Source organism: Balaenoptera ricei, chromosome 3 (assembly GCF_028023285.1).
Source record: "Balaenoptera ricei isolate mBalRic1 chromosome 3, mBalRic1.hap2, whole genome shotgun sequence".
NCBI classification, from domain to species: domain Eukaryota; kingdom Metazoa; phylum Chordata; class Mammalia; order Artiodactyla; family Balaenopteridae; genus Balaenoptera; species Balaenoptera ricei.
This window is the reverse complement of record NC_082641.1, coordinates 180,159,027-180,180,887: the sequence shown is the minus strand read 5'-3', so window position 1 is coordinate 180,180,887 and position 21,861 is coordinate 180,159,027. Positions and strand designations below refer to the sequence as shown.

The following is a 21,861-nucleotide window of genomic DNA, read 5'->3' as shown; positions in this document are numbered from 1 at the left end:
GAAATGGCCACTATCTCTGCCCATGCCTCTTCCCTGCTGTTTTTCTTCATAGACTGAGTCATGGTGATAAGTGCTGTCTCCCTGTATATGCAGTGCCTAGGACAGTGCCTGGCACACACGGGGCCTTCAGGGCATTTCCATCCCGCTGATGAATGAGTAAATAAAACTGGAGTGGGGGCTTCCCTGGTGGCGCAGTGGTTGAGAGTCTGCCTGCCAATGCAGGGGACACGGGTTCGAGCCCTGGTCTGGGAAGATCCCACATGCCGCGCAGCAGCTGGGCCCGTGAGCCACAACTACTGAGCCTGCGCATCTGGAGCCTGTGCTCTGCAACAAGAGAGGCCGCGATAGTGAGAGGCCCACGCACCGCGATGAAGAGTGGCCCCCGTCTGCCGCAACTAGAGAAAGCCCTCGCACAGAAACGAAGACCCAACACAGCCAAAAATAAAATAAATAAATAAAATTAAAAACATGGAGTTATTTAAAAAAAAAACAAAAACTGGAGGGGGATATGGAGAAAAGCGACCCTGGCGTACAGCTGGCGGGAACGAGAAATGGGGCAGCCGCCGTGGAAACAGCCTGGCGGTTCCTCAAATGGTTTAACGTAGAATCGCCATTTGACCCAGAATTCCACTTCTGGGTTTATAGCCAGTAGAATGGAAAGCAGAGTCTCAAAGAGATACTTGCACACCTGTGTTCACAGCAGCGTGATTCACGACAGCGAAAAAGGGGAAACAACCCAAGTGACCATCAACGGATGGATAAACAAAGGTGGTCCATCCACGCAGTGGAATGATTCAGCCTTAAAAAGGAGAGATCCTGGCACCTGCTACACCATGGATGTACCTGAAGGACGTGATGCTCAGTGAGAGAAGCCAGACACAGAAGGACAAATACTGTGTGATTCCACTCGCATGGAGTCCCTGGAGGAGTGAAATCCTTAGAAAATAGGATGGTGGGGACCAGGGGCCAGGGGCTGGGGGAGGGGGTGGGGAGTTATTGATTAATGGGTACAGAGTTTCTGTTTGAGGTGATGAAAAGGTTTTGGAGACAATTACTGCTGATGGTTGCACAACATTGCGAATGAAACTAATGTCACCTAACTGTATATTTAAAAATGGTGAAGCTGGTAAGTTGTATGTGTATTTACCACAATGTAAAAAATATTTTAAGGAAAAAAAGACTGAGAACATCTTGGTTTGCAGAAAGAAATGGGGCCGGGGGAGGGGCGCGTCTTCCCAAGAGGATCTGCGACAGTGAGTGGCCAGCTGGGTCCAGAACCCGGGCTCCGCCCCATCTCTGCCCCCTGCCCCCTGCCCCCCACGAGGAGGAGTTCCTCTTGCAGGATGCTCCAGCCCACAGCGCGGCACATTGACCTGAAGTCAGTGGCCCTGGGGCTGCGGTCCCAGCTCAGGGCAGGAGGTACACCCCGGGTGGCCGAGCTGTGGCTCCCGTGAGCTCAGACCCCATCCTGAAGGTGCCAGGGCCCCGCAGGCCACACAGGAGTCAGGTGACACCCCGGGGGCCTCAGGGCCCCTCTGCTGCCCCCTGCCCCCAGCCAGTAACAGGAAATAAGCCACAGGGGGCCGAGTGTTTAGGAACAAAATTTATTCCAATTTAAAACAGAATTCATTTCAGGAGAAAGGTATGAAAAGTCTATTTCCATCACGTATCTCTGGATTAAGGGGTCAGGGCCCCGACACGCTGCCTGAACATGGACAGCTCCAGCCACAGGAGACTGGCACTGAGCCGACGGCGCCCGCCCCTCAGCCCGCACGGACAATACATGCATTTCAAATGACAAAAGGTTTAAAAACAGCATTTTTATATAATATTCTTTTTTAAATAGATTAAGGTTTAAATTGTCTGAAATCAGGACTGTTTAATATACAAGTACAAGCGGGCGAGGTCACCCCCGCCGGCCGGCACGGCCCCTCACGTCATTGGGGCGTTGGCACTCGGAGGGCAGTTCTGCTGGGTGATGTGACATAGCGGTGGGGGGAGGCTGGCACTCGGGCAAGCGCCTTGGAGGCGAGCGGGCCAGGCAGGGAGGTTGGGCACGGCAGCCGGGCTTGCCCCGGGATCTTGGCACGCCGGCCCCTCCGGAAGTTAACACTCTAGATGCGCCACCCCACCGCCTCCCCCTCGAAGGCCTGCCCCGGCTCCCTGTGCGTTGTGGGCCCCCGGGAGCCCACCGCCAGCGGCACCACCGCCCCTGGCCGCACGTCAGGGCTATGGCACAAACCCCCGCAAGTGGACCCACGGCACCAGAGAGGGCCCTTCGGGTGGAGATGCCCGAGGAGAACACGCTGAGAAGCCTGCCCCCCGCCCTGGGCCCTGCGTATCAGCCTCAGGAGGGAGGTGGGAGGCGGACGGACGGGGAAAAGGCTGGTGTGGGGCTGGTCTGACGTGTGCGCCATTTCTCTGCACGCCCTGGTCAAGGGCCGCCCTGAGCGCTCACTCGCAGGGCCCAGGTGCACGGGGCAGGTACGGGGCGCCACCGGCAGGCCACTCCCATCACGTTGGTGCAAGAAACCAACCACACAAAACCAACCACTGCAGTGCTCGGCCCACGCCACGTGAGACAGCCACTCCCTCCCCCCCCAGAAACCGGCCCTCAGGCCCTCGGGGAGGCCCCCTCAGTGCGTGGCCGTGGCCAGGCTGAGGGCCCACCTCCAGCTGCCACGAGCCCCGACGGCTCGGCTCTGGGCAGAGTGCAGGGCGGTGGGCACCTCCCAGCCACCCATGGCCCCGCCAGGGCGACCCTCCCTCCCTCTCTGCCTCTCGGGGACAGCCCTGAGAAAATTCTGAAAGAAGTCCCTACCCCACCCTCACTGTTTCCAAATTGGGTACAAAATGGAACAAAACAAACAGTGGCTCCCAGTCCAAGTGGGCCTCCTCGGGGTTGGGGGCCGGGCCCAGAACCCAGGAACGCTCCCAGCGGGAGCCCCAGAGAACCCCGACACCCCGGCCCCCCGCGGCAGGCAGGGCTGTGAGACAGGGCCCCGGGGGCTGCGTTTTGTTTCCTCAAAAAAAAAGAAAAAATGGTTAGGCACTTCCCAGGGCGGGCAGCGGGGGGCGCCACCCACCCCCACGTCTTGGAGTCCGGGGCAGAAACCCGGCAACAGTGGTGAGGGCGTCAATAACTTAAACAAGGAAGAAAGAGAAGTCCCAGCCTCTGCATCTCCACGCCTTCCGAGATCAGAAGAAACCAGGCCAACAGCCGTCCCCGGAGGCCGTGTCCCGCGCCGCTGGGGGCCAGGTCTCCTCTCTGCCCGTCTTCTGTGGGTTCTTTTTTTCTTTTTCCTTTTTTTTTTTTTTTTTTGTTTTTGTTTTTTTTTAGAAAAAAGCAAGCCACGCGTCAAGGCCAGAAAAAGGCGGCCTCTGCCACTGACAAAGATGAGAAGGTGCACGAGGTGTGTAGGAAGAAAGATGTACATCCCCTGATAACTGTGAAATAAAAACCATTTGTTTAAAAATATGAAAAACCCCCGACTCCTGGGGCAGACTGGCGACCAGCAGGCACCTGGCAGGGGTCCGCGCGGTCACACCAGGTTGTACTCCTTCAGGTTGAGCTGCAGGATGGTGTCCTTGACAGCGGCGAAGACAAAGCGGATGTTCTCCGTGTCGGTGGCGCACGTGAAGTGGGAATAGATGATCTTGTCGCTGTCGGGGTTCAGGTCCACGAACATCTTCAGGATGAACTCCCGGGCGGCCTGCGCGTCCCGCTGCGGGCCTGGCGGGGGCGGGGGCGGGATGAGCGGAAGGAGCCGCGCAGCCCCCTCGCCCAGCAGCCCCTCACTCGGGCCCACCTGCCAGGCAGACCCGCCTCCCACCTCCCTCCACGCCCCTGGCTCCCGCCTCCCCTCCGCCCCTCCCCCACTCAGGCGCGTGTCCACAGCCCTGCTGCCCCCTGGCAGCCAGCCTCCTGCTCTGGCCCGCCACCCACCCCCACCCCACGCCGGGTCTCCCGGCTCCTCGGGCAGTACCTCCGGGAGACGCCGGGGAGGGAGTGGCGGAGCCCAGACTGCCCCCCAGGAGCGCCCCCGGGGGTTCTCCACGTGTGGGGGTGGGGACGGCAGGAGGAACTGGGGCTGAGCCGGAGGGGCAGGAGGGGTCCGGCTCACCCCGTGTCCCCCGCGCCTCGCTCCTCCCCGTGCCCGGGCCCTGGGCGGGTGGGGACAGGCTGCCGGGCGGTGACCGCAGGGTGCCCCCTCCCACAGACGACGCTCCCCCGGGGGACACGAAGCTCTCCCCACCATCCAGGGCCCTGCGAGGCGCCCGCCAAGCTCCGGCCACACTAACTGCGCCGCGGCCTCCGTGCGGTCTGGGAAACACCGTCCTCGTGTCACTCCCAAGTCGCCAACTAGGCCACCGAGGCCCAGAGAGGGTGAGGGAGGCACTGGCGGCGCCCGAGACAGGCCGGTAGGGCGGGCTCACCGTCGAACTCGGGGAAGTAGTCCACCAGGTGGGAATGGAGGATCTTGTCCTCCAGCAGGTCCTTCTTGTTGAGGAAGAGGATGACGGACGAGTTCTGGAACCAGGGGTAGGTGACGATGGTCCGGAACAGCGCTTTGCTCTCCTCCATGCGGTTCTGCGGGGCAGGCAGCAGGTTGGCGGCAGGTTCCCCAAAAGGGCCTGTGGGCAACCCCCTCCCTGGGCCCAGCGAGGGCCTCACCTCGTTGTCCGACTCCACCAGCACTTGGTCGTACTCGCTGAGGGCCACGAGGAACATGATGGACGTCACGTTCTCAAAGCAGTGGATCCACTTCCTCCGCTCGGACCTCTGGCCCCCCACGTCCACCATCCTGCAGGGCGGGGTGCACGGGCTCAGCGCGGGGCTGCAGATGACACTGCCCACCCCCAGCACAGCCGCCTCTGCCAGAGCCACAGCGACCCCTAAGGCATCAGAGCCACGAGGGCACCCTCAGTCACCTGTCAGAGCCAGCAAAGCCACAGTACCATTAAGCCAGGAGAATACAGCACAAGCAGGGGAGGGGGGGACCCCCGAAACAGCCAGGCGCCGGCTTGCCGAGGGAGGGGCCCTGGCCTACAGGGGGCGCCGTGGAGCGTGTGAGGCACAGACCCCGGTGGGGCTGAGCCGGGCGACCTCTGATGTCCCACGTCTGGAAACCCGTCTCCTCTTGTTGGACACCACACGGCATCACCTATGAATCGCTGGAACCCACCCCAGCCACGGCGAGAGCAGGCTGCTTGTCCAGCGGGAGATGTCGGCACACAGATGCTGACACCAGGCGGGGCGGGGGGCGGGGACACGCTAGGGACGGCGCCCTGAGCATCACGACTGGTGACAGGTCCCCGCTTTCTACTTGTGAGTTTCTTAAGTGTCCTATGACGAGGAAGCCCTCTACTTTTGAAGGCGACGGCGAGAAAGAGCAGCAGCCTGAGAAGGCAGGGTCCCCAGGCCAGGCCCGCCCACAGCTGCTGGACACTCAGGCAGCAGAGGCCAATCCGCCTGGCGGGGGTTTCGCAGAGGAGGTTCTAGCAAGCACAGGCGGATGGCGGACGGGTCAGGGTGACCGAGGGGACGGGAGGGGGGTGAGTGGACACCAGGCCCACGCGGGCCGCCGCAGCCAGTGTGGGGAGCGCCATCGGGCCGACGGCGTCAGGGGCCACAGCCTTTCTGGAGCTGAGTCTCCCCAGTACAGCCGGGTGGGAACCTGGGCCCCCGGGGTGGGGGTAGGGGGTCAAGTCTCTGCAGGAGGTCCCGTGTGGGACCAGGCTCGGGCCTCACACATCAGGCCAATCGCACTGTCACCGGTGCTGTGTGAGCTCCGATCAAGATGGGGGCACAAGCTCCGTGCCCGAGCCCCCGGCCTGCCCTCTGTAAGCCCTCGACCAGACAAGGGGGGAGGTGGGCGAGGGGTGGGCTGGCCGAGGGACAGTGGTGGCAGAGGTGCAGGGCCACTCTGCAGTTCAGACAGCAGCAGAGCGCACACACAGGCTTGGGGGAGGGGCGGGAAGGGAAGGGGAGAGGCATTCTGGACAGAGGGCACAGCAGCTGCGGAGGCCAAGGTAAGACCGTGTGAGGGGACCCCGGGACGTGGGGTTGGGAGGAAGGCCAGTGATAGCCCCGGCCTGTGCCCCACAGGCCTCTGAGGTCCCGGACCCCATCGAGAATCTGACCAAAAAAGAAGGAAACCAAAATGCTGAACTCTCACCAGAAAATGTACCATCAGGCAGGCATGTGCGGTGTGATGCCTACAACTCCTGAGGGTCCAAGGGCACCCCGGGGTCTCTGACAGGTGAGAAAGGATGGGGGGCCAGCTGGGGGCACCCAGACTCTCTCCCTCTCCTAGAAGCTTCTGCCTGAGAAGTGCGGGTCCCCGGGGACAGAGGTGGGTCTCGGGTCTCGGGCCAGAGGGCACCTCAAGGCAAACCCAACAGACTCCCTGAATGCCCCCGGGGCTGGCACTTCAAGGCAACAGGGCAGGACCTCCACCAGCAGCGCTGTCTCTGGGGCCCCTGGGGTGGACTCACCCAGCAGAAGGGACCCCATGCAGTGGAGGGGAGGGAAGGCTCGCAGCCAGAGGAGGAACCCCACCCTGGAGCCTGGGCCTCAGAGCCCTGGGCAAACCGTGTCCCCCAAAGTCAGTCCCCGTGGAACCTGGGGACGCAGCCTGATCTGGAAGCGGGGTCACTGCAGATGGCACTAGTTAAGACAGGGTCACTCCAGAGCAGGAGCCCTGAATCCAGTGATCGGTGGTGTCACCATAAGAAGGAAACATGGGCACAGACCCAGGGAGGGGCTGTGTGATGACGGACGCAGAGATGGAGCAAGGCTTTCAAAAGCCAAGGGACGCCGCGGGCTGCAAGCACCGCCAGAGCTGGGAGGGACGGGACAGCTTCCCCTCACGCCCTCAGGAGGACCCAGACCTGCCGATACCTTGACCTCGGAGCTAGGAGAAGATACATTTCTGTGATTTTAGGCTGCCCATCTGTGGTCATTTGTTACGGCTGCCCTGGGAGACACACTTGGCCTTGCCACCTGGCAGCTCTGGACAAGCTGTGACCTCGCGGGGTGGCGGGGCCCATCCTCGGGGACGGCCCTGAGTCCACTCTGGCCGCATGGCCTTCAGAACTGGGCTGCAGAGGGGCCTGGAGCCACCTTCCCCTGGGGCCCTCAGGCTCCTCCACTGTCCGCCCGGAGCACCCCTGCTCTGGCCTGGGCTCCAGACCACCCACCCGCCCACCCGCAAGCACCGGCACCCTCCCCCCATCTGGGGCCCATGCGGAGCCCGCACGAGGAGGCCGTTGCCCCCGGGCCGCCTCCATTCAGCCCCGCCAGCGCCACCGGGGCCTGACTCACTCGGAAACCTGGTGACAGCCACGGACAAGGACCCTCTCTCGCTGCCCCACACCGGGGGCTTGGGGCCGGGGCCGGGGGCACAGGTACCTGAAGATGATGTTCTCCAGGTCGAAGGGGTACTCGATGATGCCAGTGGTGGGCACGCGCACTCGCAGCACGTCCTGCTGGGTGGGCAGGTAGCCCGAGGTGGCGATGCGGTCCACATCAGTCAGGTAGCTGCAACACAGCAGGCAGGACCGCTCAAGCCAGCCCACGAGGGGCCTCCCGGCCATCCCAGGTCTCCTGAGCGCTGGGAGGGGCCCAAGCAGCCCAAGTACTTGGGACGAGAACGGACAGGGACGAAATGAGGCCGCAGGGAACACCTGGGACAGAACCCCACCCCAGCTCTGAGGGACGGCTGTCCAGGGATGGGGATGGCGCCGGGGTTCCGAAGAGAGGCTGTGGGCTGGAGGGGTGGCTTTTCACAACCAAACCTGTCACTTTGGAATAGTTTTAGAGACACAGAAAAGGGGCAGAGAGACAACAGAAAATCCCCGCAGACACCCGCCTCCCTGTAGGGAAATCGCCCCGTCACGGCTAACGAGGCGCCGTGCAGACCCTCCTCCGCCCAGCCCCACTCACTACTTGGCGGAGTCCGAGAGCTGGTACTCCCGCCGGCGGTCGTAGCACTCCTGGATGCCGGGGTCGTTCCACAGGGTCTTGATGGCACTCACGTACCGGTGCTCGAAGGTGGTCACCTTCTCCACGTCCACCTCCCGGATCAGGAGCGCGTTGGCCTGCGGGGGGAGGGGCAGGCCCGGGGACGCTCAGCGACGGCACCTGGCAACCGACTCGGAACCACTGACTCCCGTTTCCCATGAACACGCGTCAGAACAACGCAAGGGCGACCAGCAGCGATCGCCCCCCAGTGCCAGGCCCCCAAAGGAAAATGCAGATGGAGGCAGCTCCCGGGAGCAGGGCCCACCCGGCCGCCAGGCACCTTGGACAGAGGACAGAGGAACAAACACCACCGGCTGCCCCCATGTTCCCATGCTGCAGGTGAGGAAACCGAGGCAAAGAGAGCCGCTGTGACCTAAGAAGAACCTGCCCCCCGATTCCAAGCACACAGCTCCTGAAACCCTCGGGATCTCTGAAGGCATAGGTCCTCTCGTGTGCAGCCTGGGATGGGGTCTAGGGACCAGAGCAACCCACCAGGAAGGGGAGGCTGAGCTAATCACAACAGTCCAGTGGTCCAATGACTCACGCCCCTGGGACGGAGCCTCCACACAGACCCTGGACCACAGGGCTCGGAGACCCACTGCTAAAGAGCCTCGCTGAGACACACCACCCCAGAGATCCACACACGCGCACGCACACACCTACACACCTACACACACACACACAACGCCGGGGGCAGAAGGCTCCCAGGAGACCCCTGTCTCTCCTCCAGCCTGCTCCACATGCCTGCACTCGGGATGGTCCCACCCACACGGCTGAGGGACTGGGGAGGGGACACAGCTGGGCAGAACCCCAAACAAGGAACGCGGGGGCCCCAGCCCAGGCTCTGGAACCCACCGGTCGCCTCCCAGGGATGCTCTCCCGCCCCAGCCCCCGCACAACCGCGTCCTTCAGCCCCGCCTCACCCTCCCGGCCTCCCAGTCTGGGCCTGGAGAAGCAGACACCAGCCCCAGAAAACCCCCCTGACTGTGGATGCATGTAGGCCAGGGACCAGATGTCTGTTTCTACGGCCACGCTGTCCCTGCTGCTGCAGCAAAAGCCGCCACGGATGACGTGTAAGCGAGTGGGCGTGGCCTGTGCCAGCAAAGCTGCACCTACAGAGACAGGCCTTAGTCTGCCAATCCCTGTTCCAGATGCCTCTGGACTTCCACGGTTAAAGTGGGGCCTGGCCTCTGAGGGGCCTCGGCTGCGAGCAATCCTACGAACCAGAGGGTGAGAGGCGCTCCAGCAGGCCCTACATGCTCAGCCCCGCAGCCAGGCTGGCCGGGCCCCAGACACAGTGCTGGGCCCTGTAGGGTCCCTGATGACCCGTGAACCGGGCATCAAGGCAGGAGGACGCCAATATCAGAAATCTGGTTGACTGCCCTTCTTAAGCCTCAAAGTAAACAGATTAATTTAAACCCCATTGGACATACATGGTCCAATACATGGTGCCACGTGCCAGCCCAGGCAAACTGCTGGAGTTGAAAGAGAAGTCCCCGAAAACAGATCCACAAAAGCAAAGCCAAGGGAAGCCGCTGGAGAGAGCCCCCTGGTGCACGGCCAGGGCAACGCCGCTCGGACAGCAGGCAGGCAGCCCCTCTGGAAGGCAGATCGAGAGTTACCCTGGACCTCGCACCTCCACTGCTGGGGACGCGCCCGGGAGAAACCAGGACAGGCGTGCAAACAAAAACCTGCACACGAATGTTCCAGCAGCATGTCCGCGAGAGCCAGAAGAGTGGAAACAACCATGTGTCCCTCGATGGATGATGGACAATGGACAATGTGTCCCTCCACACACTGAACATCACTCAGCCACAAAGAGGAGAGAAGCCCTGACTCTCGCTGCAACGTGGACAGACCTTGAGACCACGATGCTCAGTGAGAGAAGCCAGACACAGGACACACAGGGTGTGATTCCACTGATGGGAAACGTCCAGAACAGGCAGATCCACAGAGACAGGGAGTGGGTTCCTGGTTGTCAGGGGCTGGGGTAGGGGTAGGGGAGGTGACTGCCAGTGGGGACGGGGTTTCTTTCTGGAGTGATGAGAATGTTATGGAATTAGAGGCAATGGTTGCACAACTCTGTGAATATGTTAAAAATGAGTGAATTGCATACTTTAAATGGGGAACTTGGTATGTAAATTTTCTCAATAAAGCTGTTACTGAAGAAAATAAGAGAACGTGCCACCACCCGGGGTCACAGAGGGCCTGATATAGTGCGTGCAGTGCCTGGTAGGACGCTGGCCCTCAGAGGGGGCCAGGACCCACTCCGCCAACTGTAGGACGGGGCTGCGAACAGCTGCCAGATGCCCAGCCGTGCCCGGCGCTCCCACCCGGGGCCTCACCTTGTTCTGCTCGTACTTGTAGAGGATCTTCAGGGTCTCCATGGCCCGGATCATGGCCTGCATGGCGGTGAAGATGTTCTGGTACACCAGCTTCGTGAAGCCCCGCTTGTCCTCCTCCGAGTAGCCCGCCCCGTGGATGATGCGCATCTGCTTGATGAACGTGCTTTTCCCGCTCTCGCCCGTGCCTGCAAATGGCCCAGTGAGACCCAGCGGGACCGGACCCACGACCCGAGCCGTGGGCTCACCGCGCCCTGCACACGAGAAGCCCCGCCCACGCGGAGTCCCGCCCACGAGGCTCGAGGTGGGGATGCGCCTGGCCAGCCGCTGCTGCCCGGACAACAGGGCGGGCCGCGTCCTCCCACGCACACCCTGTCTACAGGGGGAGCCGAGGCTCGGAGGAGGTCGGGACAACAACGTGGGCAGGTACGGGAGGGGAGCAGCCGCGGCACCTGCAGCAACTCGGGTCTGAATTCAGCTCTGGCCGCAGCCGAGGAACTGGAGGCCGGGAGCAGTGAAGTATCTCCCCCAGATGCCGCCACCCCCTTAACTGGTCACGTGACGAGCTCCCTTGTCCCACACGCCCTCGTGTGACAACGTCCTGCCGACCCCCGGCTTCCGATCAGAACAGCTTTCCTTCAGGGCACGAATTTGGCATCTGCGTCGAGGCCACGCTGGGCCTTCGTAGGGCACCGGGCCGTGCCCCCCACGGTCCCCAGCAGCCCCTGAACCTGTAACTCACCCAACCTCACGCCACCCCGAGACCGAGCGTGACCCTGGCGCTTGAACAGCCCCAAGGCCCACGTCCTTGTCAGCCCAGAGGCCCGGCGGGCGCCCGGGGCCCCTCCCCTCTCTGTCCCAAAGCCCTCCAGGTGTCGGGTGTCAAGGCCCCACCTCAGAGAAGGGCACACGGAGGCTCTGTCTCTGGGATCAAGGGATCAGAGCAGAAACCCCTGAACGGCGCCACGTGGCCGCCGCGTCCTCCTACGGCGCTAAGCTGCGCCGTGTGCCGGCCGGCCAGCCCCACCCGGCACCAGCGCTGTGGCGGGAGGGAGGGCTCCTCTCCTGCTCCAGCCTCGCACTGCCCTGTCACCCTCTAAGCGGCAAACCCGTCTCCCCACTTTTGTTCACCTCCACACGCAGGGACTGCAACTTAGTGGCTTTAATGTGCCCACGAATCTCTGGGATGTTTTCCACGCAGAGGGGGAGCCTGACCCCTCCTGGAGGGCGGGCTGGACTCAGTGCCTCCCTTCCAACCAAAAGAATCTGACCAAGGATGGCCTGTCACATCCAAGATGAGTCACGGGGCTCCCCATCCTCTCTAGGACTTTCACGGGGGCCGGGAGGCAGCGCCATGCATGAGGGCCCATGTGGACAGGAGCCACGTGAGGGGCCGCCCTGGAAGCGGCTTCTCCGGCCCAGTCGGGCCTTCAGATAAGGCAGCCCCGGCTAACACGTGCTCTACAACCTCCTAAGGGACCCCGACCCAGAACCCCCAAGACTCCTGACCCTCAGAATCTGCCTGTGTGTTATTTTCAGCTACTAAGTTACAAGGTGGTTTTATTGCACAGCAGGAGAGAACTTCTACAGCCTACGGATGCACGGCCTCAAACCCCTACTTGATAACCAACACAGGTCCCCACTCACCCATGCACTGAAGCCCCCAGGCCCCCTCGTGGGGACTCAGAACCCCCCAGACTCGCCCCAGCCTGCCTGTCAAGGCTCATCCTCCCCACCCTGTCTCGGAGTCACCTGCGTCCCCCACCCGAACGAAGGGGCCTGAGCTGCGTCCTGCCCTGCAGGCCGTCCGGCTCACAGCCACCGGTGCCGTGGGCGCAGGGCAGGCAGCCCCCCTCTGCACTGGGACCCATCACCGCTGCCTTTCGGGGGGTCTCTCTCAGGCATCTGCTGCCCGCCTCCTTGCCCGGGAGCTCCCAGAGAAGACATGGGTTCCGAGCGGCCTGCAGTGACCACACCATCCTGCAGCAGGAGGCCCTCCACCCGCGTCTGAGTAACTGACCACGGGTGCCCGAGCCCACCTGGGGAGACAGAGCAGGGACCTCACTGCAGCTGCCCCTTTCTAGGACCTCCATCAAGGCCCTGGGTCCTTTCACGAATAAAAGAATACGACTCTGGTTCTGTCACCGAGTGGTAACTACCCCGATGCCACCTCCCATCCCACCACTGCCACAACATCAACCAGAGGCCAGGCGCCCACTCCCACCAAGGCCCCACCCCAGCTCTGAGGCAGGAGGGGCGAGGACCCCATGTGACCCCACACCTCCCTGAGGGGTCCATGCACTCCTCCCTCGTTGCAGGGGGCGGGGTGGGGGAGGGGAGGTGACACACAGGAATGCCATGCCCTGCGCGGTTTCCTCTGGACCAGGGTCCCCGCAGCACTGCTGACACTGGGGCCGTCCCGGGCACTGTGGGGTGTTGAGCAGCACCCCTGGCCCCGCCCCCTCGATGCCAGGATCCCCTCAGTGTGACACACAGACATCCCCAGACATTGCCCGGTGTCCTCTGGGGGCAGGACCACCCAGGTGAGAACCCCTGTCTTTGACACTATGCTACTGTAAAAAGATACGTGCCCTGCTGGTGTTTGGAAGGGCCTCTCACCGGAAACATCAGACCAGTGGCCACTAAAGCCCGACCCCCTGCAGCCACAGGTCAGCTGAGGTGGAGACGGGCAGCCACTCAGGCCCCGGGGCGCTGCCCCTCGTGTCCACCCCCCTGAACTGCAGGACCGGCAAGCGAGCTGCACAAGCGCAAGGGCGCGGGGAGACCCAGAGAGAGCCTGCTGACTTCAGACCACAGCCAGCGTCTCCAAAACGGGTGCGAAAAGGACAGGCAGCCCCCCCAGAGCTCCCCAGAGGCAGCGCAGGGCACCGAGGGTCTCACACACGTGCACGCGCCCATGCCAACAGCCAGGGGACAGCGGGTGTTCGCGGAGGAGCCGTGATCGCCGGCCAGAGAGTGGCCGAGGGACAACGGGGGACGCCCCGGTGCCCAACACAGACGATGCAGCTGGGACACGCCCCGAAAACCAAGAAATGGAAGACGGACCCCTCAGAAGCCGGAAATGCAACTGGCCCTGGAGACGTCGGGGGTCCTGGACGAGGCGCGTGGCCCGAACCCCGCCGGGGGCAGAGGAGCCGCTGCGAAGACAGCACCGTGATCAAGTCCAGGAGCAAAAGGCACCAGTGAGGTGACGGGGCGGTGACGGGCCTCACGGGCAATCGTGTCACAAGCCACGTGTCAAGTCCTCACGTGCACCTCTGAAACCACACAACACGCATGGCACTTAACGTCTCAATAAAGCTGGGGGAGAACGCGGCAAAAGGGACACCCTGGGGACAGTGCGGCCCAGGAGGTGGGACGGTCAGTGACCCTGCCCGGGCCATGCCGCCTTGCCAGGAAGGACAGAGAAAGGAGGGTGTGGAGGTGGCGGCTACAGAGGCCAGGCCCCCAGAGGAAAGCCCCACCAAGCCGCATGTCGAGGGTGGCGTGTCACCTGTGCTCAAGGCCAACAGCGACTGAGTGACAAGTGCCAGTCCCCGCAGGCGCCTCCCAGCAGAGCTGTGGGTGGAAGGCCGGAGCCGCGGGCCCTGGGCTCTGGAACCGGCAGGCCCAGCTGGCCGGAGCTCGGCCACCACTGGCCAGGGAGGGAGGGAGGAAAAGCTCCAGGGGACGCAGAGCCGCCACAGCGACCTCTCCAGGTGCCCACCCCCTGGCCCAACTCAGCCCACATGCTGCCGGCACCCAGTGCCGGGAGCTGGGACCCGGGCCCCCCAACACGCCCAAGCCAACAGCCACCTGCTCAGAGAAGTCTCGCGGTGCGAGGCCCACCTGGACCTCATGACCAGGCCCATCTGCTGTGGCCGCCGCCCAGGGGTCCCTGGCAGCTCCAGCTCATCCTGCCCGGCCCTCGGTCAGTTCCCCCTGAAGATCCGGTCACAGGGACTTCCCTGGTGGAAGACTCCGCGCTCCCAATGCAGGGGGCCCAGGTTCGATCCCTGGTCAGGGAACTAGATCCCACATGCATGCCGCAACTAAGAGTTCACATGTCACAACCAAGGGTTCGCATGCCACAACCAAGAGTTCGCATGCCGCAACTAAGAGTTCGCGTGCCACAACTAAGGAGCCCGGGAGCCGCAACTAAGGAGCCCACATGCTGCAACTAAGGAGCCCGCAAGCTGCAACTGAGACCCAGCGCAACCAAATAAATATTTATTAAAAAAAAACCTTCAACAGCTGCCCACCAGGGAGAAGAGCAAGGCCCCCCTCAAGCAAGACCGTGCGAGACCCCGTGACGGGCCTCATTCTAGCCACGCACCTGCACAGGTGCAGAGGGCACCTACCGCCACACCCCCTCCCAGCGAGGATGCCGAGTGGCCCCAGGTCCTGGCTGCACTCAGACCCCGGGCTCGTGTCTGTGGGTCCCCTGGCCCCCGCTGTCCCCCACAACGCGACCAGCCCAACCTCGCACGAGGACAGCCATGGCACTGAGGCCCGGGGCCGGCGCGCCACACCACTGTTCACGTCGCCCACGCATCGGGCCCTTCCCCTCCCGAACGCCACCCCAACTCCCTGCACAGAAACGCAAACTCACGTTTTCCAGGAAGGGCCCCAGCGCCCCCCGCACCCCACCTGCTCCTGGCCTGCTGCTCTCGTCTGTCCCTGCTGGGAGCCAGCTCCCCGAGGGCGGGGCTCTGCCAGCAGCCTCACACCCAGCCCCAGCACAGGCCCGGCCCACAGAAGGCAACGCACACATTTTTCCCGAATGAACCAAATGAACTCGTCCCCAATCCACAGTCCCGGTTCTGTCACGTGTCCCCCTCGGGTCCTCTGCATCCCCTGTCCTAACTCCAAGAACGGGGGCCCCTGGGGGCACGACCCAGGTGAGGGGTCCTGCCCCTGGGGGCCTGGCAGGGGCCAGACAGCACAGCGGGGCCAGGAGCCTGCAGGACAATCTCTGGGCATGCTCAGTGGCATCACCAGCCGCCCAACCGAGACTAACTGGAGAAGAGGAAGGAGAAGAGCAGCCCCATCCCTGCAACAGAGGGAGAAAGCTGCCGTCTCACCTGCACGGTCGGCCAAGATCTAGGACCGCAGACCGGGAGGAATTAAGTCTGAGCCCGGGCAGCCACTCCTCAAATGTGGGAGAGAAGAGGGGCAGGGAAAGGGCCTGGAGGGCAGGAAGGATGGTGCTGGTCCGACATCATCCCAGTGGGACTCAAGGTGTGCAGCATCCGTGACCCCCGGGGCAAGTGGCCGCGATCTAGCAAGAGAACACTAGCGTCAGAAGCTGAGGTTCAGGGCTGCCACCCGGCCATCCCTAATTCTAGAATGTGGACAGTGAAGCCAGGAACCCCAGGACCACAGGAGGCCCAGGCGAGAGCACTGCCGGGGATCTGGGCTCCTGGAAACAGCCCGGAAATCCAACTCAGCCCCGAGCTGTGTCAACAGGTCCAAGATCAAAGAGGCATGGCGACCTTCTGCTGGGGGACAGAGAAAGTGCAAACCCCTCATGCAGCCAAGGAAGGCAACTGCACGCTCCCCTAACCCCCGCTCATCCATTCATTCAGTGGTACCTCTATCACCCTACCTCCTGCTGGACAAGTAAAGGAGCTGAGGCACAGAGAGGTCAAGCAGCTTCGCTGAGGTCACACAGCCAGTAACTGTCAGACCTCAACAGGCTCAGGTCTTCGGGCTTCACGTCTGTCCGTCTCTCCGTGGTCCACAGTCACCGCCACCCAGGGAAGTGAGCGAATGTGAGAGCACGGGGGGAGCTCTCCTGGGCCAGCCACGGGCCTTTTAGAGATATTGCAGCAGCGGGCGGCAGCCTGGACAGGGGCCAGGAGGGAGGACAACAGGGCGGACCTCGGGACTCATCCCTTCATCTGACCTCCACACCATGGCCGCTAAGTCAGCAGGTCCAGCGTCCCCTGCCCAGGTGACTCCAGGCGCAGACACTGGTCCCCCGTGCCGGGTCCTAGTGCAGCCCCCCCTGAAGCCTGACGCTCAGGAGTCGGGGAGACGGGTATGAGCCCCAGTCCCGCCCAGCCCTGCCGTGCAGCCCAGCTGCCCGGCCTGGGGGACGGGAAAGCCCCCACCCACTTGTCGAGGCTCAGCAGAGAGGACCAATGGGGCAGAGACGGGGCGACCCGCCTCTGTGGGGGGGGTCTGACCTTCCAGCTCTGGGCCAACCGAGGTCCGTAAGCAAACCTTGGCAGGCGCTGGGATCAGATCAGGGAACGAGAGGCTCAGCCCTGAGGGCCAAGCTCTGGACACCCCACCGCAAGACCAGGGAGGTCCCCGCTTGGCCGCAGAGGGACTGCCAGCCAGCGCGATACCGTAAATAAAGACAAGGGCACAGATGGCACTCCCCAGTTTGACATGCGTCGCCCCCACTGACCCTCCCACAGTCCGGGAGTTGGGGGACGCTCTCCTTCCACAGCAGGGAAACCCGAGGCTCAGGACGCACGGGGACCAAAACCCCACCACGCTCTCCAGCTCGGTCCTGGCGGGACCCACCTCCCAGTGCTGCCCGGGCAGCCTGTCAACCCGGGTAAAGCCCCCCGTAGGGAGAGCAGTGACCACAGGAGGGCACAGTGCCTCGCAGGCGTCGCGGCCTTCCCCCCAACAGCGCTGCAGGCAGGGAGCCGAGGCTGCGCTCGCTCTGGAGCGCCCCCAAGCCCACTCACGAGGCCTTGGGAGGGTGGCAGCTGCAAGCTGTGCCCCTAAGTCCCTGCCTGTCCACGCGTCACAGCAGAGGGCTACCGGCAGTGGCAACGGGCCCCGGAGCAGGGAGCCTCACATCCAGGCGGGATGTGAGGATGTCCTAAGTCGGGGCGCCCGGTCACCCCCATTCCACCTGCTTGAGAGAACTGCATTCAGTTAGCCAATCAAAGCCACTCAGCAAACATCTCAGGCCCGCAGGGCTCTGTGCTGGGCCATGGGGTGGCAGGGCCTGGCCTGGAGGGGGGATGTGGTGGGGAAAACGAGGGGGAGACACCTTGGTAGTGACCGGCCAGGTGCCCCACGCCCGGGCTGAGGGCAGAGACTGCGGCCACCCGGGAGCAGGGGGCTGGGGCGCATTGGCACAAACTCCCCAGCCAGCAAGCCTGCGGCCTGGGGCCCGGTTCTGAGAGCAGCTGGAGGTCCGCCAAAAAATAACCCCGCACGCGGGTGCCCCCGAAGCCCGTGCAGATGCCCCAATCCCGTCCACGGACACTGGGCTGACAGGCCCCGCGGCTACTGTCCTGATGGGAGAGGAGCGCCCTATGGGGACCAGAGATGGCCGTTCCCCCTGAGTGCGGCCCAGCTCCGCACACCCGGCCTGGCCCGGCCCAGACCAGACCCGCCCACCCAGGGCTGGACTTTGCCCCCAAGGCCCTCCAAGGCAGAGGGGGGACAAACGGGCTCCCGTCCCTCCTGCCAGGGGTCCCCACTCAGCTCCTTCTGCAGCCGCTCCAAACTCCCAGCCCAGGAGCAGCAGTGACTGCGACCTGTTCTCGGGCCGCAGGGTGAAGGGCTCCACCACAAAAATCAGAAAGCGAAACCTTTTGTGGTTAAACATCCAAGGCTCTCAGGCAGCGACCAGCGCAGCTCAGCCGAGGCCGGGAAGCATCTGTGCACACGGAGTCCGGAGCCCAGGGACACGCCTGGCGAGGCCGTGCTCGGGCCCAAGGGGAGGGCGATTCCCACTGGCCCGGCGCACAGGACACCAAGGGAGAGGGGCTCTGAGAGCAAGCCTGGGCTCCTGCACCTCCAGGGATGGCGCCCACCCTTTCAACGGCACAAAATTTCATCTAACTTTTAAGCCCATAAGATTCATCCTGGGGTGGGCCGCTAGGGGTGGCCCGGGGGCCCCAGGCGCTTCCAGCTCTCGGGGTCTGCGGGGAACAGGCAGGGCCACTGCCAGGAGCCACGGCCACGTTCCACTCTCGCCTCCAAGCAGGGCAGGCGCACCCTTCCCGCAGGGGCCACCACACCCCAGGCCGGATTCCGGCCCTTTCCACCGCCCTCGGGGCCGCAGCAGGCAGGACAGGAAGCCTGCGGAACTGACCGCCCTGCTTTATTTAGAAATCCCGGAGCCGCTCGGCTCCCGGAACGGCGCTTCCTGCTGTAGGCCTCGGTTCTCAAGGGGAAACCTGTCCTAAGGAACGGACGAGGGGCCTCCTCGGTGGTTCTCCGCTGAGTGGCAGAAACGCAGGGGCAGGGGACTGCACCTGCACCCAGGAGGGATCACGGGAGGCAGAAGCCGGCGGGCCTGCCCGGGACCCCCACAGGCGCTCCTAACTGAGCCTGGGGGTCCTCTTCCGTAAAGTGGGGACCCCAGTGTATCCCCTGCAGGGACGCTCACTACCCCCATTCCCCACCACAGACGACTGTCAACGAGGACGTGGCCTGGAGTAACAGGACCAACAAAACCGAACACACCTATCACACATGTTCGTAGATGTGTTGCGTGTTGACGGCACACACATACGTGGCTTTGGACCGTAGTAACAAAAGCATTCACCTTTTAAGCACACACAAAACATCTGACAAAACAACCTAACACTGATCACATACCGGCTCTGCAACATGCATTTTACACTGTGTACTGACAAGGGGCAAGGGTGATTCTGATAACACAAACGGAGGTGATTCTGCCCCCGGGGGACACTGGGCCACGCCTGGGGATGTCTGTGGTTCTCATGACTGGGGGTGCACCCGGCATGGAGTGGGTGGGGCAGGGATGTTGCTCGGCACCCCCCGGCCCCCAGCACGTCCCCTGGACCTCAGCCTGGCATTCATAGCCGCCCTCCTGGTGTCATAAACCTTCACCTTGGACCCACAAGCTCTCGTCTTCCTATCTGCCCCCATGCCTAGGACTTAACAGCTTCCCAGGGGGGTGCAGACTCCCTGTCCTGCAAGCCGGCAGGGGGAGGGGTGGAACCTCAGACCCAGGTGCTCCTGCAGCCAACAGCCAGCACCCATGGCTGAGCGCTGGACACATCCAGATCCCCTGCAAGGCTCCTCAGCCCCGGCCCAAGGAGACCAGAGACACACAACAAGGCTGCAGGAGCACAGGCCACCGACCTGTACCCCTGAACCCCACGTCAATCTGGAGCCTGGGTGCGCACAGGGCAGGTAGCAGGGGCGTGCAGAGGTTCATGCAGCCCCCAGCCCCCAGGCAAGGCCGACTGTCTGGTAACATTAACATGCTGGTAACTTCTCAACCCCCCTCTGAAAATAAAGTCTACCTCTGTTGGCGAAAGACAGCCAGGGCCATGCTGTCCTCCCAGGTGCCACTGGGACCCCACTGCAAGTTTCCTCCAAACTTTACCGTTACTCTCTGCCTGCCTTTTCTGCAAAGATGGCCCGTTTTATAGCCTTTAGGTAAAGTGGAATGTTTGGAAAAAAAACAGGGAAGGTATTTTAATCAAAGGGAGGACCCAGAGGGTCCCCACAGGTGGGAGAAGCGAGGCAGTCCCTCCAAGACCCATGGCCTCCAGCGACTCGCTCCCTCCGACCCTGCACCGTCCTGCAGGACCCCTAGATGGCAGACCCCTCCTCCACCGGGGGCCCATCACAGCAGCATTTCCAACCTTCCCCGCAGTGCAGGAATGCAGCAGAGCTCCGGAGAAGGCAGGGCAAGGGCTTCGCTTGTGTAAACGACCTTCTTGCCTTTGACTGCAGAGGTAAGTCCTCCAACAGCCCTTATTTAGGGTGACAACAGCTTGCCGACTGCTGGGCCGACTGGCTCCGTGCAACAGGTGCGCAGTGGGGGAAACGGAGACTTGGACAGGAATCCTCTCCAGGAAGGGGAAGAGGACCCGGGAGACCCGGCTCCCGCTAGGACGTAAGGAGAGGGGCCGCACAGAGACGGTTGCTCCGTCAAGGCTCCACCCGCCCCGGCCCCAAGAAGAGAGGAAAGGCTGTCTTCTTCCCCACGGACTGCACTCCACTGGGGAGGGACATGGGTTTTCCAACTGGCCTCAGGGAACGGGGGCTGGAGGGGGACAGGCCCAGCCTGCAGGGAACAGGGCTCCACCTGGTGGGAAAAGTAGAGAAGGGATGCCAGAAGGCAAGGGGCGCGTCTTGTGGATTACATCGCAAAGGTCTGGCCCTGAATGGATGCTGGGGGCAGCGAGGGGGCACACCTGTTGGTGTGTGTGTTGGGGGCAGGGATGGAGGGCCAGCCCTGTGCAGGGAGGAGGCTTGTCTCCTGAGAAGGGGCAGAGGGCAGACCCTCGAGGGTTCTGGGGGCCCGAACGGGACAGCAGAAGCAGAAGCTGGCCCTGCAGGGATCAGGGGCTGGGCAGCATAGGCACGGACTGATCCCAAAGGGTCCTGGGGACCCCGCCTGGACAGCAGAGACAGGGGCTGATCCTGAAGGAAACTGGGGCCTGATCTGGACAGTTGAGGCAGGCACTGACCCTGCAGGGGCTGGTGACCTGCCACAGCCAGCACAGGCGCGGGCAGATCCCGAGGGTCTGGGGCGCTGATGTGGACAGCAGAGGCAGGGCCTGGCCCCTCTGATGTCAGGGACTCAACCTAGACAGCACAGGCTGCAGAGATCGGGTGGCCCAGAGGTGGACAGCACAGGTAGGCAAGGGCTGACCCCGCGGGTGTCGAGCCCGCTCTGGACAGCACGCAGGGCCATGGCCAGCACGCAGGGCCGCCCCGCCCGCCCGCCCGGCACGCGCACCGCCGGCCCGAACCCCGCAGGCCCGACCCCACTCACCGAGCAGCAGTAGCTTGAGCTCGCGCCGGGCGTCGCGCTTGTCCCGCCGCAGCTGTTTCTCGATCTCGGCGTTGATCCGCTTGGACTCCTTCACCTCATCGCTCAGGCAACACGCCATCATGGACTCCAGAGTCATCGTCCCGGCCCCGGCCCCGGCCCCGGCCGCCCGCCGGCCGCCCCCGCCGCCGCCCCCCGGCCGGCCCGGCCCTGGCCCCGAGCCGCCCCGGCCGCGCCCGCCCGGCCCTCGGCGCTCGGCCCCTGGGCCGGCGGTCCGCCTCGGCCGCCTGCAAGCGCCGGTCCCGTTCAGCCGCTGGTCCCTCCCGACCGCCCTCCACCCGCGCCGCCACAACCGCCGCCGCCGCCGCCGCCGCCAACCGCAGCCGCCGCGACCGAGCGACAGCGCCTCACAACCTAACCCGCGCGCGGACAGCGCCGACGGGCGGGCGGCGCGGCCAATGGGAGTGGGCGGCGGCCCGCGCGCCCGCCGAGGGGGCGGGACTAGCAGTCGGGCTGGGCGGGGCGTCGCGCGGGCGGGGCGGGGAGGGGCGAGGCGGGCGCGCCCGCGGGTTTGGTTGCGCCGACGTGGGAAGGGGGACGCGCAGCCGGGAGCCGGGCGGGGCCGCCCGGGATTGTGGGAATGCGGAGGACTCGGCAGGCTGGCTCGGCTGCGCTCGGCCCCGCTCGGCCCCGCTCGGCCCCGCTCGGCCCCGCTCGGCCCCGCTCGGCCCGGCGGCTCTCTGGGCCCCGGAGCGAGA

General features: G+C 63.8%; 1 protein-coding gene across 2 annotated transcripts; it reads right to left on the bottom strand.

Annotated features, from left to right (window-relative positions):
- Positions 1 to 1,588: 1,588 nt before the first annotated feature.
- Positions 1,589 to 21,281, bottom strand: GNA11 (G protein subunit alpha 11). Of its 2 annotated transcripts, XM_059918788.1 has the most exons (8): positions 21,107 to 21,281; positions 10,372 to 10,556; positions 7,949 to 8,103; positions 7,415 to 7,543; positions 4,676 to 4,805; positions 4,438 to 4,591; positions 3,524 to 3,733; positions 1,589 to 3,447 (listed from the first exon to the last, which is right to left on the bottom strand). In XM_059918788.1, exons 1-7 carry the CDS (start codon positions 21,240 to 21,242, stop codon positions 3,543 to 3,545), a joined length of 1,080 nt encoding a protein of 359 aa, XP_059774771.1. In that variant the 5' UTR covers positions 21,243 to 21,281; the 3' UTR covers positions 1,589 to 3,447; positions 3,524 to 3,542. The 2 variants fall into 2 exon arrangements, with proteins under 2 accessions (XP_059774771.1, XP_059774770.1); XM_059918787.1 differs by having other exon boundaries at positions 1,589 to 3,733.
- Between the last annotated feature and the right edge of the window lie 580 nt (positions 21,282 to 21,861).